Below are 16,489 nucleotides of genomic sequence, written 5' to 3'. Positions count from 1 at the left end.
ACGCTCCGACCAACATTCACTTCAATCTGAAGCGCCTCCGGCGATGTTCCTCCATCAAGTCATGATGACGGAACTAATTACGAGCATACCATCGGCAATGACGGGGCCATCGCCTCATGCCTACCACGGACTGAGATCCGGTGACTGGCTGTGGGCAAGTCACCGGTGAACAGTACGGTAACTGGCCCCCCTCTCCACACCGTCTGATTTAGAACCGACGAGAAGATCTGCATGAACAGTACCACATCTAAAGTGCTTTGGTCTACAGTACCCCCTTCTATAGTGTTTTAGTCTACATCACGGTTTGCAGTACTTTCTGCTACAGTATTTAAATCTGGACCGCCCCCCTGCATCCAACGGCTGCCAGCCCACCAGTTACGGCGTGACTGGCTGTGGGCAAGTCACTGGATCCATGTCCCCTACCCACGTCAGGGCCAGCGGCCGCTACAAGGCAACCACCCACCGACCCCATCACAACACGCGAGCAACTAAGTTAAACTATGTTCCTCTAGCTTCAGTTAACAAAAAGAATCATTGATTTTGGATTAATATATTTTAATTCATGCCTATTTTAAAAATTAAACCATTCTATTTGAAATTCAAATTTAAATTGTAAATTTCTGCAATAAGTTCATTCCCTAAGGTTTAATCTTAAAAAAGAATCCTAGATAATCAGTTACTATGATGTTTTGGAGTTCTAGGGTCTTTTATGCAAAACTGCCAGTCATTTAAATTAAACGTAATTGTTCTGGATAATATTTTGGATATGGTTGGCTACATGGCACTCCCTGTTTCATCGATACCGATTTGGAATAAAATTAAAACCTAACCGTTAGATCTAGATGCAACGGCCAAAATCTAACCATACCGATTCTTTTAAGCTATCTAATCTAAATCGTACGATCCAGATCAAACGTCTAGGGTTTCATCAGGCCTCACCACGGCGGCTAGGTCATCGAAGACTTGCCAGAATCATCGAGAAGGGCGACGCGCGCCTCGGACTCGACGAAACAGCACCTGAGAGGGTACTAGGCGTCACGGAGGGCACGGACGGACGCGGTGGTCGAAGATGGTTACGCTGGTGACCTCTTTGGTCCTCGAGGGTGAAGGAGATGACAATGCAGGGTCGCCTCAGTTATGGGTGACGGCAAGAAGCTTCGGGTGTTGTCGATGTGCTCGTTTTCTGGGTGAAATGGGGAATGAAATTGTTAGGAAGATGAGCACAAGACAGAGGAGGCGAGTGGACAAGGTGCACGACCAAATTGACCACGAGGCTTACCGGATCGTCGTCGATGACGGCATTGTGCTTCGGGCTCCGACGAACTTGGTGCTCCCGTGGTCTCTAGGCTTGCGGATGATGTCCAGAAGGTTCCGTGGAGCGGTGGGTCGAACGGTGGCGGTGGTTGGGCTACTGGTGGCCTGCCTCGCCGGAATTTGGCCGACGTTGAGCTAGGTCAATGGCGAAAAGGTTGAGCTTGCGGCGGAATGGTCTGACAACAATGTTTGTCGCAAGTTGGGGGCTTTTGCAGGGCATCGGGGGCTATTTAAAGGACATGCTGGCTTGGGCTGATGTGCACGATGGGGGGAAGTGGAGATCGTGGGCGCATGCACGTCGCCCCGCTGTTGTACGAGGTTAGGGGTGAGCCTGATGGGTGGGTCCTGCCTCCCAATGAGAGAGAGAAGAGAGAGAGCGGGTGGGCCCAGCTCTAGCTGGGCCTCAGTTGGCCTGGCTGGTTGACTGGGCCGTTTTTCCTTTCTTTTCTTTTTCCTATTCTCTTTTGTCTTATGTAAATTCAAATATAATTTGGATTTATTTATTCTCCCAACCGCAAACTTGCCTTAAATTCACTTTGGAATATTTCTGGTGGTGTGCACATTATCTTTGTGGATTTTGACAAATTATTTTTGTCAACTCCTATTGGGCCCTTTTACAAAGTATTTATATTTATGGAAATAGGCAAATATTTATCTTAGAAAATTTCTTTCCCGCCCTTATGCATTGTTTTTATAGAACTTTTATTCAGAGAAACTACATCACCATTAGTTAAACTCTATGATGGTTTAAGGTTTACTAGCACATATGCCCGTGCATTGCAACGAGAGAGATAATTGATGTGTCCATCAAAATATCGATCAGCATGGCCCAACAACATCTCAATGGTGCCACCCGGCCACTGCAGAAAGGCGCACACCGAGGTCTAGCAGAAATACAAAAACATAGTACATTAAGAAGCATCCTACACATACAATACTTTTGGTATGGGTTTTGTACGATGATTCTGATCTTAAAGAGCTTAATTTTCAATTCTTTCATACCAAGGCACTATTTGTAAGTTGAAGCAATGTTTGAAATTTGCACCAAGTCATGAAAAAACCTTAATAAAGGGTTATGTTAAATGTGTTTCAGGCCATCTCTGTATACCCTTGAAGGTTAATAAAAAAATGTTTGCATCTGAGCAAAATGACCCTGGTTTGTTGCATGCAACTCGACGCTTACATAGCGCCTCTCACCTTTCTGGTTTCATTATTTTTGTTGCACATGACGTCCGCACACTGCGCAACAACGCATATATGGGTGCCCCTCCCACGTCCGTCAGTATAAATTCCTTTTCGTTGTTGCATGCTTGCCACGCCTTTGGTATCAATACCAATTCCTTTGCGTAATTCTCTCCATATTTTTTTTAACCTTCCGTTCCTTTTTTATGCCCACCTATCACACCATTTATTCATTTCATTCTTTATTTTATATGCCCATTTAAATCAATCATTCATACTTAATTTAGCGCCACAACATCCCATGAGACGGGACTATTTTTAGAGGACCGACATGTTTATTTTCCAGACAACTTACGCACGTATATAAACTTGTGGAATTTGATGCAAAAAATTCAAGACGGGACTATTTTATTGGGCACCGAACCCAAAGTTCTAAGGCTGGTCATAATGGGGGTAACTTAGGTAGTAACTTAACACACCCCAAGGCAATTTTGCTTATGTGACAAGTATTTAATAAGGAAAGAGGTGTTTGGAGTAACATAATATGTTACTGTAACATAGCGCTTTCCGAGGTAAAATTAGTCTATAGGCTAATAAATGAAGTCATCTATGACACTATGATACTTTGCACTATAAAGACAGTAACTTAGACTAGTGTCATATGCATGACACTAGTATAAGTTACTCCTTACTATGACCAGCTTAACACCATCATAGCCCAGCTCAATTGGTTGCAACCTTCTAAACTGTGGTTGAGGTCATGGGTTTAAGACCACATGGATCAATTAATTTTTCCTGTGGCATAAACATAATTAAGGGTGCAACATAAACGTAATTTTAAAAATGACTAGCATGCAAGATAATATTATATTTAGCGAAAATGCGTTGGAGCACCTGGCGACTACGCTCACTGCAATCTCGCTCATTCAATTGCCTCGAGATTCCATCCGCTATATTAGCTTTGTGCGTATTGGATGATTTTTGCCGTGTATAGCTCTAGCGGTTTTCGTATTAAATGATGCATAGTGTCATTCCTGTTTTGACTTCCGACATGGCGTGCATGCATCCTACTCAACTGGTAACGCCCAATAACCAGAGCTTCAATTCAATGCATCACGCTCCTCAATCTCCCACCTTTTTTCTCCACGGATAATGGATTCTTAATGCACACTCTTTTTTTCTAGTACAATAAATAAGGAGTTCAAAGCTCCCTGCAGTGAACTGAACTCTTGATTTATAATGGAAAAGACTTCTTTATTTTCATTGTGTGACACCTGGTGTATAAAGTTAGTAAAAAACGGATGCACACTTTGTTCCAAACATTGTTACCGCTGATTCCATAAATCATCCAATGGGGAGATGGTGCGTTTAAAAGTGCGTGTAGTAACTCGGGCGCACGCTTTGTGGCACGAAAGTGACTTCGTTGGCCTACCTATCTTAGACACGCAGAGCATTAATGAACTAGGAGTAACTTGTGTTCAGAAATTGCATGCATTCATGTGGGACCCTCAACGCGGAACTTTACCATGCATGTACGTTGGTTTGACATGCAACTCAACTTGTCCCATTTTGGAGAAACAGCCGTGTACTCCACGATTTTTCATCGACCTACATTGATTCATTGAAGAAAGCTTAGTTGTTCAGGCAAAGCATTTCTCAAATTAACATACCATTTGATTAACTACCACAAGTGACATAAAAAATACACAATAATACACTGAGCAGAATTCTTTTTATTCATTCATTACAAAGATACATACTATCACTTCTCTAATCTTGAATTGCAACAGGCTAATTGTGAGATTCCATGACATCATTTCACGCTTCCGTTGCACGGGAAGCTGTTAACCTCGTCACCTTCTTGCTCTCCTACTGACTTCGTCCGGACACACGATACCAAGAATCTCCATTTAAAACCACGCTCCACATTTCATTGAACATAGTTGACGCATGGGGGCGGGTCTCTCCAAATCCTTCTTCCAACGTGTACTGAACTGGTGCCTGGAAGAGAATTACAACTTCTCGTCATTGTTACCGAATCAAACTTAAAATAACTGACAGCACAGATGAATCAACAAGTGACTTGAAAAGATATATGCTTGGTTTGGTATGTGACGGCTGTGCATATAATAAAATGACTTCCAGGAAGTTCATAAATGAATCAGGCGCTCGATTCTGCACAGACATGTGCACCCTGCCTGGAATTAAATAATGTGTATGGACACTTGGACAGATTGAAACTGTGCATACACTAGTGCAGAACCGGGCAATAGCACCGCTTCATAAGGCCCTTTAGTGCCGGTTCCATAACCGGCACTAAAGTGTGGGCACTAAAGGCCCCCCTTTAGTACCGGTTCAGCACGAACCGGTGCTAAAGGAAAAGCACGTGGCACGAGCCAGCTCCGGGGGCTGGGAGCCCTTTAGTACCGGTTGGTAACACCAACCGGTACTAAATGTTTGTGGGTTTTTGTTTTATTTTGTATTTTTCAATTAAATTTGTGTTATCAATTTAATTTAGGATTGTTTTACGTTATAATGAGTTGTAGTCGTCATCATCATCATCATCATCATCATCATCATCGTATATTAATAAATAAATAAACTCTAGCTAGCTAAAAATCATCGTAGTCGTCTAATTACCACTATTTAATCATCATAGTCATTACCGCTAGCTATCTAATCATCACCAACACTGGCTAGCTTAAAGAGGAAACATTCACTTTGTAACAGAAGCAAAGATATCATTGAGTTCAACATAATCATCACCAACATCGAAGTTCAGGACACGGACATGAGACACTAATTAAGAGCATGAACTAATGCTGCTCCCTCTCAGGTAGAATAGCATAGAACATGTATAGCTCTCCTGATTCATCATATTGGAGCATGCAGATGAATCTGTCTCCTAATCTTGGGTTGCGCTTTTCCTTGCTGCCCCCTAGTACTTCTCTGCGATCGTTAATAATTTTGCTCCAATCTTTCACTATTAAGCATTCTTCGCTTTCAGAAATCCTGAATGCACTCATGTGCAATGTAGGATATCTTGGCGGTAAGCTAACCATTGACATGTCACCTTTAGTCTCGATCCACTGAGGCACAACCGTCATCGGAAGTCCCTGTTGAAGAACATCGTATAGTAATTAATATACTAAGCAATGAAAGTTTAGTTTCAAAAATAATGTATGCAAAAGATGCACTAACTAAAGACAAATAGTTAAAATCTTACCATCTTTCGATTATAGATGTGACCGTAGTTCAATACGATCACCATTGGTCGCACGTTTTGAGTACTAACATTTCTAAGTTCAGGAAAAAAATTTGTCTTGATAGTATTAAGATCCTCAAGCCATGAAACATAATGACTTATCTCCTCGTAGTTTAGTTGAGCCCCGGGGCAGTAGTAGGTCCTGTCTACCAAGCGCCGGACATGTTTGCTTGAACCGAAATAAGCTGACAATACAAATTAGTTGTCAACTATTTTTGAATAAACTGTATCAAAGACATAAACATATGCATGCATGGTTGAGAAAAACTCACATAATGGTAGAACTGGAGGCGTTTGCACATCGACCCAGATGTCTATATTACCTTCAATATCATCTTTCGGACGAATATCAAAGGTGACAACCATACCAGGCTCAAATGCATAAGCCTTGCATAGTGCTTGCCAAGTTTTGCATTCAAAATGGGTGTATGTGTCTCCATTATATAATTTGACGTTGAAAGTATACCCATGCTCCGTCTTCAAGTAAACTCTCTTTACCTCCATATCATCTATAGCACTAAAACCTATCTTATCCAAGACAAAAATTCTTGCATGGCAGGGGATGCGCTAGTAGAATAGTGAAAATTTAAAATTATAAGTTGAAGCAAATGAAGCATAAGTTTTGCATTCAAATAATAATTGACAAAGTAACTTACTGTGTCAACTTCGAATGTCTCATCCAGCTTGATGCTGAAGCGCCTACCATCAACAAGGAAATTTCTGTCGCACAGGCCGCGCTGGTCTTCACAGTGTTCGCACATAATGAAATCTTTTTCGTCGTCAGATGACATTTCCTATGTTCATATAGGTGAAACATTAAACACCTATTACAAATTAGTTGTCAACTATTTTTGAATAAACTGTATCAAATCTCAGATACCTAAATTTTCTTACTAAAAATAAACTAGTTATATTAATTATTGAACTAGTTCAAATCTCATATACCTAAATAAACTAGTTTGACAATTTTCTTACTAAAAATAAACTAGTTATATTAATTATTGAACTAGTTCAAATCTCATATACCTAAATAAACTAGTTCGATAATTTTTTTACTAAAAATAAACTAGTTATATTAATTATTCAACTAGTTCAAATCTCTAGTTCGACAATTTTCTATCTATCTAACATTCGACATTAATCAAACATTCGATCATCTAATTAACTTTTCTAAAAAACAAAAAATAAGTAAAAATATGTGTGTGTGTGTGTGTGTATGTGTGTGTAGTGTGTACGTATATATGTGTGTGTATGTGTGTATGTGTGCGGCCCCGTACGCCGCCGCCCCGTACGTACGAGCGGGGGCGCCGGCGTACGGGGCGGCGGCGGCGGCGTACGGGCGGGCGGGGGCGCCGCCGTACGGGCCGGGTGCGACGACGACGGACGGCGGCGCGGCGGGTATACGCGAGAGCGAGAGACGTACGGGACCGCGGCGGGACGACGACGGACGGCGGCGCGCGGCGTTCGGGGCGGCGGCGCGAGACGGCGACGACGACGGGCGGCGGCGGGGACAGCGACGACGACGACGGGCGGCGAGGACGGGTTCGAGCGGCGCGCGAGAGGTTGGAGACGAAAGAAGTGGGGAGATCTAACTGAATTTTCGTAAGTGTTGTATATATAGGAGAGGCCTTTAGTACCGGTTGGAGCCACCAACCGGTACTAAAGGCCAACTTTGGCCAGGCCAAGAGGCGGGAAGAGCAGGCCTTTAGTACCGGTTGGTGGCTCCAACCGGTACTAAAGGATGGTCTTTAGTACCGGTTGGTGGCCTCGCGCTGCCACCCCAAAGTTTAGTCCCACCTCGCCGGGCGAAGGGCAGCCGCACTGGTTTATAAACCCAGCCGCGGCTACCTCTTCGAACTCCTCTATATAGCAGGCTTATGGGCCTAAACTCTGCGCGCTGCCCTGTGAGTCTGCTTGGCCTTTAAGGCCTGTAATTGCACGCCTGTGGGCTTAGCAGACCCACAGGCCAGCGCCCCAATTTTTTTTATAGTTTTTTTATTTTCTGCTTTATTTTCTTCTATTTATTTCTGCGTAGTTTTTTGTATAGTTTTTACTTTCCTGTTATATTTATTTTCTTCTATTTATTTGTGAGTAGTTTTATTCATCTAGTTTGCCAAAATTAAAAATTTTCAGAGTTCATTTTATAGTGATTTTCAATTTCACGGTCATTTTGTGAACGATTGAAAAATAGCAAATATATTTTTTTTTCTTTTCTGCTTTATTTTTTCTTCTATTTATTTCTGAGTAGTTTTTTCTTTTCTGCTATATTTATTTTCTTCTATTTATTTCTGAGTAGTTTTTTTATATAGTTTTTTTCTTTTCTGCTATTTTTTCTTTTCTGCAAAACCTGATGGTCAAAGTCTGGAGTTGTAACCAAAGTTTTAAAAAAAGAAATGCCGACGTGCAATTAGTTTTTGCCATAATAGAAGAAGTCCGGAGTTATAATAAGTTATTAAAAATAAAAAAGAGGTGCAATGCTCGTTAATTTGCTTCAAGCCTTTCAGAATAGTGTAAACTGCACTGCGTGTAGCTCCGTGCAATCTACCATATTCCTGGAGGCTTGAAACTAAGCAACGTGAGCATTGAGCCTCTTCTTCATCGTCTCTGCACTCAGGGCTTATAAACCGCTCCTAGTCCCTCTCTCTTGGCGAGGTGGGACTAAAAACAGCTTGCCATAACCTCATTAGTACCGGTTCGTGTTACGAACCGGCACTAAATGGTGATGGTGGGGCCATAGCCTGACCGCAGGCTGACACAGCCTCTTTAGTACCGGTTCGTGGCATGAATCGGTACTAAAGGTTCGCCACGAACCGGTGCTATTGATCGCCGCCACAAACCGGTGCTATTGATCGCCGCCACGAACCGGTGCTATTGTACACATTAGTGCCGGCTGAAATTCAAACCGGCACTATTGTGCTTCACGTTTGACCTTTTTTCTACTAGTGATATATACTCACGGCTGCTATATTGAGACATTGAAAATCATTCCGGTTAAACTTGCACTGATCCCCAAACACAAGCCAACTGGCTAAGATTACAAGGGGGAGCGTCCCCATGTGCTCCTCGTCTGCCTCCTTATATTTAGCAGCTACAGAGTTTTCTGAGCGATTTCCATATATAACATGCTAAATTTGGAGTTAGGGTTGAAAGATATAAATATTTTAAAAAGTACTTGGGTCTGCAAAAAAAAGTTTAAAAGAGAATAGCCGGGCTCAGATTACATTGTGCAGCCCATCTGCTAAACGACACTTGGAGATGCAGCTCTATCTTACGCCAAATGAAATTCATGGAGAAAAGTCAGAAAAAATTGGGAGAACCAGGGATCGAACCCAGACCTCCTGATGGATGCTAGCCAGTCACATGCTTTGTGTGCTTGTGTCGTGTGAGGGTATATTTGTAGATGAACCAAACACAAACAGCCACGACTTAAGAAAAAAGAATCATTTTTGCCACTTAGGGGTGACATTTGATGACGGACAGGCAGAAACATTAGTCCCTTTATTAGTAGGTATAGAAGAATTGGCCATGTTTGTTTCAAAAACCAAATATGCAAGGAAAATCATGGATGCAAATGATTATAAATGCACATCCTAAACCTAGGGAAAATTTGGATGTGACAGAAATGCTCTAGTATCAAGCCAAGTTGCACTCCTCTCCAGTGATTATTGCTTGTAGTAATCCATGCATGCGTCAGTCCAACAAACATATGGGCTAATGTCCAACCAATAGGATGCTGCCAACACAACAAGCTAATTATACTTCTAGTTAAATGTTTAACTGTTTGTATTCGTGTCGAGAGCAGCCAGGCAAAGGTGGTACTAGGTAGGTGGTCGGACGTGTAAAGCCTAACCGTCCATGTAAAAGAACTAAAGGTGCAAATCAACTAAGGCGCTCTCTTCCTTCCGTGGTCGGACGTGTAAAGCCTAACCGTCCATGTAAAAGAACTAAAGGTGCAAATCCACTAAGGCGCTCTCTTCCTTCCTCCGGAAGGCACCACTTTCCCCTCAGCTGCTACCTGCTAGTATATAAACGGACGCAACCTAGCTACGTACTCCATCCACCAAAACAAGACAGCGCGGAGTGGAGAGTGGAGAACCAAGCCGTAGCTCCGGTAAAGCTTCAGCTACGATGAGGACGCCGCCGGAGATGCCGCTGGGTCTCCCCTTCACCGTCGACACATGGGGCCCATCCCGCCGCCACCGGTGCCACCGCTTCATCACCCACGCGCACACGGACCACATTGCCGGTGCCTGGGCCGGCCCCGGCGACACCGTCTACGCCACGCAGCTCACCATGCGCCTCGCCCTCGAACGCTATCCCCAGGTTAGATACTTGCTGCTGGAGAGCCTCGGTTAAATTTTGCTAGTTCCTGTTTGGTACGGTGTTTGTGCTGATTAATCGAGACCTCTCGTCCGGTTTGGTTGTATTAATTGTAGCTGGAGCGGGTTAAGTTTGTGGAAATGGAGGTGGGAAAGAGGTGGGTGGTGGACGACCCTGGCGGCGCCTTTTCCGTCACCGCCTACGATGCCAATCACTGTGCTGGTAATCTTGAATCTAGCAAGTTGGAGAACGGCCACACCGTCTATCAAATTCTCTCGTTGTCAATAGAAACCTCAGATAAAAGAATAATCTGCATCAACGAGTCATAAACAATTGAATGGAAATAATAAAGTAGTACTTGGGTGTACAGATGTACAACAATTATTTTTTGGAAAAAGGTGTAAAATACTCCAGGTAATCCTACAATAAAATTAGTAGAACACCAAGTTTTAAGCTTTCTACATCAAGTTCACACTTGCTTCCGCCACTACATACACGTAATAAGGCATTAAATGTTAAACATGGAGTTTCCTTCTGGGTAGACTAAAGCCTGAAGGTACAACTGCCCTACTAGCCACCCAATCGATGTTTAGTGCTTTTTAACAATTGAGTTATATACTATATAATATTTGGTGTTATATCCGAGGAAGAAAAAAGATGTGCCTAACAAATAGGCCAATTCAAGAATTATACATGACCCAAGTCTCGTCTGTGTATATATAAATCTATTATAGACCACATGTGTGTGAAAAGTAAGTACACTGTGTATAGAATAGTGCCCATCGTTCAAAGAGTAATATGTCTGCATTAATATGAATAAAAGGAAGACCCAAAGAATCTACCTCTATCATGTATTAAGGTTCTAAATTTCAACTAAATTTCTGAAATTTTAGTAATTTTGGAGGGTACCAAAATATTTGTAAGCTTAAAATTTGGGAACAGATGCCAACTATTTTAAAAGAAACATAAACTTTTCAAATTTTGTTAAAATTAATTGGATTTTGATTGATCAAAATTTAGATGAACTTGTTTTTTTTTTTAAATTTCGGTGAGTTATGGAAACTTACCATGACCAAAATTTGAAACCTTGTCATGTACTGCCCATATATTGCATAGAAAACTGAAAAAAAAACATACACACAACAACATCCAACAAACATAAATAGTAATTAATACAACTTAATATTTTTTTCTATTTATCAAAATATATTTATCGCCAGTTGCCCTCTTCGCTTTTTATTGAGTCTATACATTGTTTCATTTTTTTAATAATTGATTAAGTTTCTAGAAGAAAACTATCAACATATACATTAGAAAATGAGTATCATTAGATCAATTCTAAAGACAATTCCACACTTATTAGTCATAAACATGTTCACATATTTAATAATACACGCGCTGCAAATTGAACATGGTTGGGGCTGGGCGGTTGACACTTTCCGTGCGCTGTGACTCCAGGAGCGGTTATGTTGTTGTTCGAGGGTCCATTTGGTACCATACTGCACACGGGGGACTGTCGGCTCACATCACATTGTGTGCAGAAATTGCTACTGAAATTGGAAGCAAATCTTTGCCGGTTGGACACTGTGTACCTGGACTTGACATTTCCCAAATTCCTCGAGTTTCCGAGCAAGGAGTCTGCGATTCAGCAGGTTTCCTTCTAGACTGAGGCTTTATATATGCTTGTTGTGACTTATTGGACTAAGAAACGGCTCCCTGATTGCAGGTTATAGCTTGCATATCAAAGCATTCGCGTGCACCTTTCATTTATCTTGGATGTCAAAGACTTGGCCAAGAAGATATCTTAAAAGAGGTGTCAAGGTCATTTAGATCGAAAATCTATGTTGATAAGGGACTGTACTTGGATTGTTTTAACACATTGTCCCACACTGTCCCTGAAATAATCACTGATGATCCAACTGGTCGCTTCCAGGTGTGTTAATCTATGAAATACATTCAATTCTGTTAATGCGACCTTCCATTATGTTATTTGTTTCTTCAAATTACACCCACATATGAGAAAATAATGTAATAGAGGCTACATATTTTCTCCAGCCCTCATGGTCACACTTTTCTCTCATTCATCTAATCACTTAAGTAACACGTACAGGAGATGCACGCACGCACACCAGCCACCACACACGGCCTCACGTCATTCTCCACTAACCACTAACTCCACGCACTATGCTCGCTAACTAACAACATCCAGTTAACAACCCGCTAGCTACATACTCTCTCCGTTCCAAAATAAATGACTCAACTTTGTACTAACATGGTTATCCTCGGGACTTGCGCAACTCTCCTCAACGGCCATATGACCTGGGCGTCATTGGCACGTACACCACTCAACTAGCATGCACAACAGCTAGCCCACTAACATGATACACACACATGCACGTGCACACATGTCAAGATTTACTCCAAGAGTGAGAGAACATTGTAATATCATATTATGTGCGGCAAAAATTACTAAAAAAGATTACATCCACAACTTTGCATTAGGATTCTAGAGGTAAATAGATATTCTAACTTCTTAACTTGGCAGGTACTGCCAGTTCGATCCGAGGAGCTAAATAAGATAGCAGCCGAGAAGCTCGAAGAGGCAAGGGCTAGCGATCAGCCAGAACCTTTATTTATTCGTCCTTCAGCATGGCGGTATTCCAATGCCTATGCTCAAAACCGGAAACCCAGCCTAACAGAAGCTGAGCAGGATGGTAATGTATGGCGTGTTTGTTTCTCCAATCACTCCTCTAGTAATGAATTAGAGCAGGCACTGCAACTTCTACAGCCTCAGTGGGTCATTTCAACCACTCCCCCAAATTTTGCGAGTGAACTGAGTTATGTAAGGAGACGCTATTTATCGCACACCACACAGGGACATGCGCCATCAAGCATCTGTTTCCGCACAACATCCAGAGGGAAGGAAGACTATGAATATTTTATTCGAGGAATACCGTCCCGAGGGCAGAGGTAATTAGTTATGGAAAATGGAATCTTTCGTGAAACTCACGATACAGACACATTTCTCCCTTGTAAATTCTTGAAATGAAATTTGATTTAATTAATTGACTTCTCACTTCACTTTTGTATTATTTTCTTAAAAAATTGATGTGCATGAAGAAGCCCTAGAGTTGTGCAGATAGAAGAAACATGGGTGGACCATAGGACATTTGGACTATCAATGGGTGTGAACGGTTATACTATATCAAAACATGTTATCAACATGATGGGCAAAGCTATCATTTCAGAACAGCGTGATGCACATTTCTTGAAGCATGTGTTGCATTCCGAGCTTGGAGTGAGTGCATTTATTTTCATCCATCCCCATAAGCAATTTAATTAATATGTGATTGAGGTATATTTGTTTAAAGTGGTAATATCCTGTTTTATTGAATTTTACACATTACATCATTACATTGTTTGATAAAAAAATGTTTGTGTTTTCGTGGTGGTAGATTTGTTTTAGATTACTCCCACTAATTTTCTGTATTCATTAGCTTGTTTTAGTATTCCACTTAACCCCATTAGCTTGTTTTTACTACTTTTCGCTCCTTTTTTCACTAATTTTTTGTATTCATTGGAGTATGTATGTACTCCCACATTCAATACCTCTAAAATAAACCTACTAATCATGTTTATCATTCTTAATATACTTTGTTAATTAGTACTCCCTTCTTTCCGGTTTATAGGGCTCATCTCAAAAAAATCGTTTTTCCATTTTATAAGTCTGAGCTCTACTACTCATCATGACTTGTTCAGATTTCAACATGCTGCATGCAAGGATCAAGAAAAAACTAACCAATGCATGTTGAAGTTTTTGGTTATTTAATGGTCATGGATGCATGCATTGTAATTAATGCATCGGTAAATACAACTTTTTAAGAAAAACGAGTGTAGTAATTAAGTATTTTTGCAAACTACGAAATTTATTCCACCACTCATCATCTATCTTGGTTGGAGAGATTTACAAATTGAGCCCTATAAACCAGAAAAGAGGTAGTACCCCCTTCGACTAGCCACAGTGGGAGTAACTTCAGCAGTAACATCGAGTCCAACTCAGCAAATTTGCTTATGTGGCAATGAGTTAATGAGGAGAGAGATAGTTGTAGTAACTTAGCTAGTTACTGTAACATCACATGTCCCAATGCAATATGAGTCTATAACCTAATAAATGAATCTTTGCATGTTACCACACTTAAGTTACTACCCACTATGAAGGTAGTAATATAGTCTAGGGATATGTGTATGTTACTCTCCATTGTGGCTAGGTATGTTACTAGTGTATGTTACTCTTCATTGTGGCTAGTCTTCGTCTAGGTGAATAAGTCATCTTAGGTTGTGCAACACAACCAAGGTGGAGAGAAAAACGAGAGAACTTAATGTTTATTTGCTAATTAATACCATTGTATGCAACGAACTGACCACTGCATGTTATGTTTGGTAGTCTCAAGTCATTAAAAGCATACACGCCCCACATCTCTTATTGGTTGATTCCTTTATTTATGTCAAAAAACAAGAAACATTTTGATTTTCATAAGGTGACTTACACACCTAGACGGAGGGAGTATATATCATTATATACAGTGATCTTATTTTTATTTTCCACATATCTATTTTTCTCATACAGAAAATGCTTCAAGGCCCCTCCCCATGCCGAGAAAGCATTTCAAACTACCTATCTGAGCCCAACCAGGGATTCAAACTCGAAAACATGGATGCAGTGAGTATACATTTATGGCACTTTGTATAGTCATTTCTTATCACCATGTATAACATTTTCCAGTTTTTCATTGCTTCAATGCATGTACAAAACTAATCATTACGACATGACATGATCACCTCTGCAGGTTCTTGTACCATTGCTAAATTCCAAGACTTGGTACCTAGTTGTAGCAAATTTTTGGAAGAGACGGTTCGAGGTATTGAGCCCAATGGGGTGCACTGACGAATTGATAACACAAGCACAGTCTATTGTGTGCAACTTCCGGGAAGATTTTCATAGTGCATATCCTCAGCTCCATAGCGTAAAAATCAAAGACATGGACATTACCTTCCATACCATATCAAACTCAGACAACGAGTTGAGTTTTATGCTCAAATATTTAATGCAATATAGCACAAACTTTTCCAATTTTTCACCATTTCTCTTAAATGTTAAATGGATTATTTTACGAACTAATTTAACCATGCCCCTTCGCTTTCCTTTTCTTTATCTAATTGGATAGATCCGACAGTGGTATATTTATCATGAAGGCATTAGATTTATATGATGGAGAGAAACATATCTTCTTTAACGATGTAAGTAGTCATTCCTCTCTTTTCTCATCTGCCATGGTTGCCTAAATACTCCCATATAACAATAGAGAAGTATGCGTTTTCAAATTGAGTAGGCATCACTAAAATGCCAATAAATCTTAGTAAATATTATTTCTCTCTAATCAAATGTGTCACATACAGTACTTTTTTCACATTTCATTAATAGTGGAAACATCCGGTTATGCTTTACTATAATGCTTATAACATAATTCATTGATTGCCAGTCTGACGCCGAAGGACTCCGTGAACACTTGGCATTATATTTGTTGCACCACAAGTATAATGAGATGCCCCACAGACATGTACAAGGTTTAGTGGGTCCCTAAAGTCAACTATCCGATTGTAAACTATGACTTCATGAAGGTGATCCAGATTATGTTTGTTACCATCTACGAGGAATGCTGCCAAGAGAGTTTATGAATGTATCATTTGAAATTGTCCACATGAAGCTAATGTTGTTGATCATGAGTTAGCTTGAAGCACAAAGATCTCCACTCCATGTTTGATTGGATAATCCACTTAATTTTATTTCACACCTATGATAATCTACTTAATTTTATTTCCAAACATGATACATTTTTAGCCTGGCCTTTTGTCTCAAGCTGAGTTTATTCCCCTAACTACATGAATTGGAGTATTTTGATCCCATTTGCTCGTGCCTGATGCTGTATTTGGTAATATTATTGTGGAGCTCGTATATGTACAGAGGTCTTGTTGCAGAAATGTTTGCAACAAAGGCCTTGTTGCAGAAACTTTTACAACAAATATTCTGTTGCAATTCTTTTTGTCTTTATTTTTTGCAACATAGATGATGTTGCGGGAGGACTACTACAACATGAATAATGTTGCAGATTTTTTTACTGAAAAAGATGACGTGTTTGTGGTATGAATCGAGAAATTTCTGTAACAAAGATAATGTTGCGGGTGTGCTTTTGCAACAAGGCCGTTGTTGCGGAAAAGAATAAAAGAGCACCGCCGACGGAGCAACGGCGGAGGCTAGAGGGGAGGCCAGAGCGGAGCTCAGGCATGCCCCTCGAGCGGCGGTCATGGCAGCGAGGCGACTGCGACGCTTGCAAGGCCATGGCATGCGGG

General features: G+C 40.9%; 1 protein-coding gene across 1 annotated transcript; it reads left to right on the top strand.

The window, feature by feature from the left end:
- Positions 1-9,818: 9,818 nt before the first annotated feature.
- LOC125530753 (uncharacterized) lies at positions 9,819-15,982 on the top strand. Its single transcript, XM_048695153.2, has 10 exons — positions 9,819-10,084; positions 10,198-10,303; positions 11,540-11,733; positions 11,808-12,014; positions 12,627-13,051; positions 13,202-13,379; positions 14,709-14,801; positions 14,929-15,161; positions 15,307-15,379; positions 15,622-15,982. Exons 1-10 carry the CDS (start codon positions 9,890-9,892, stop codon positions 15,721-15,723), a joined length of 1,806 nt encoding a protein of 601 aa, XP_048551110.2. The 5' UTR covers positions 9,819-9,889; the 3' UTR covers positions 15,724-15,982.
- Positions 15,983-16,489: the final 507 nt, after the last annotated feature.

Source organism: Triticum urartu, chromosome 6A, assembly GCF_056163025.1.
Source record: "Triticum urartu cultivar PI428250 chromosome 6A, HENAU_Tu73, whole genome shotgun sequence".
Lineage (NCBI taxonomy): Eukaryota > Viridiplantae > Streptophyta > Magnoliopsida > Poales > Poaceae > Triticum > Triticum urartu.
This window is presented reverse-complemented; position numbering and strand designations above follow the sequence as displayed.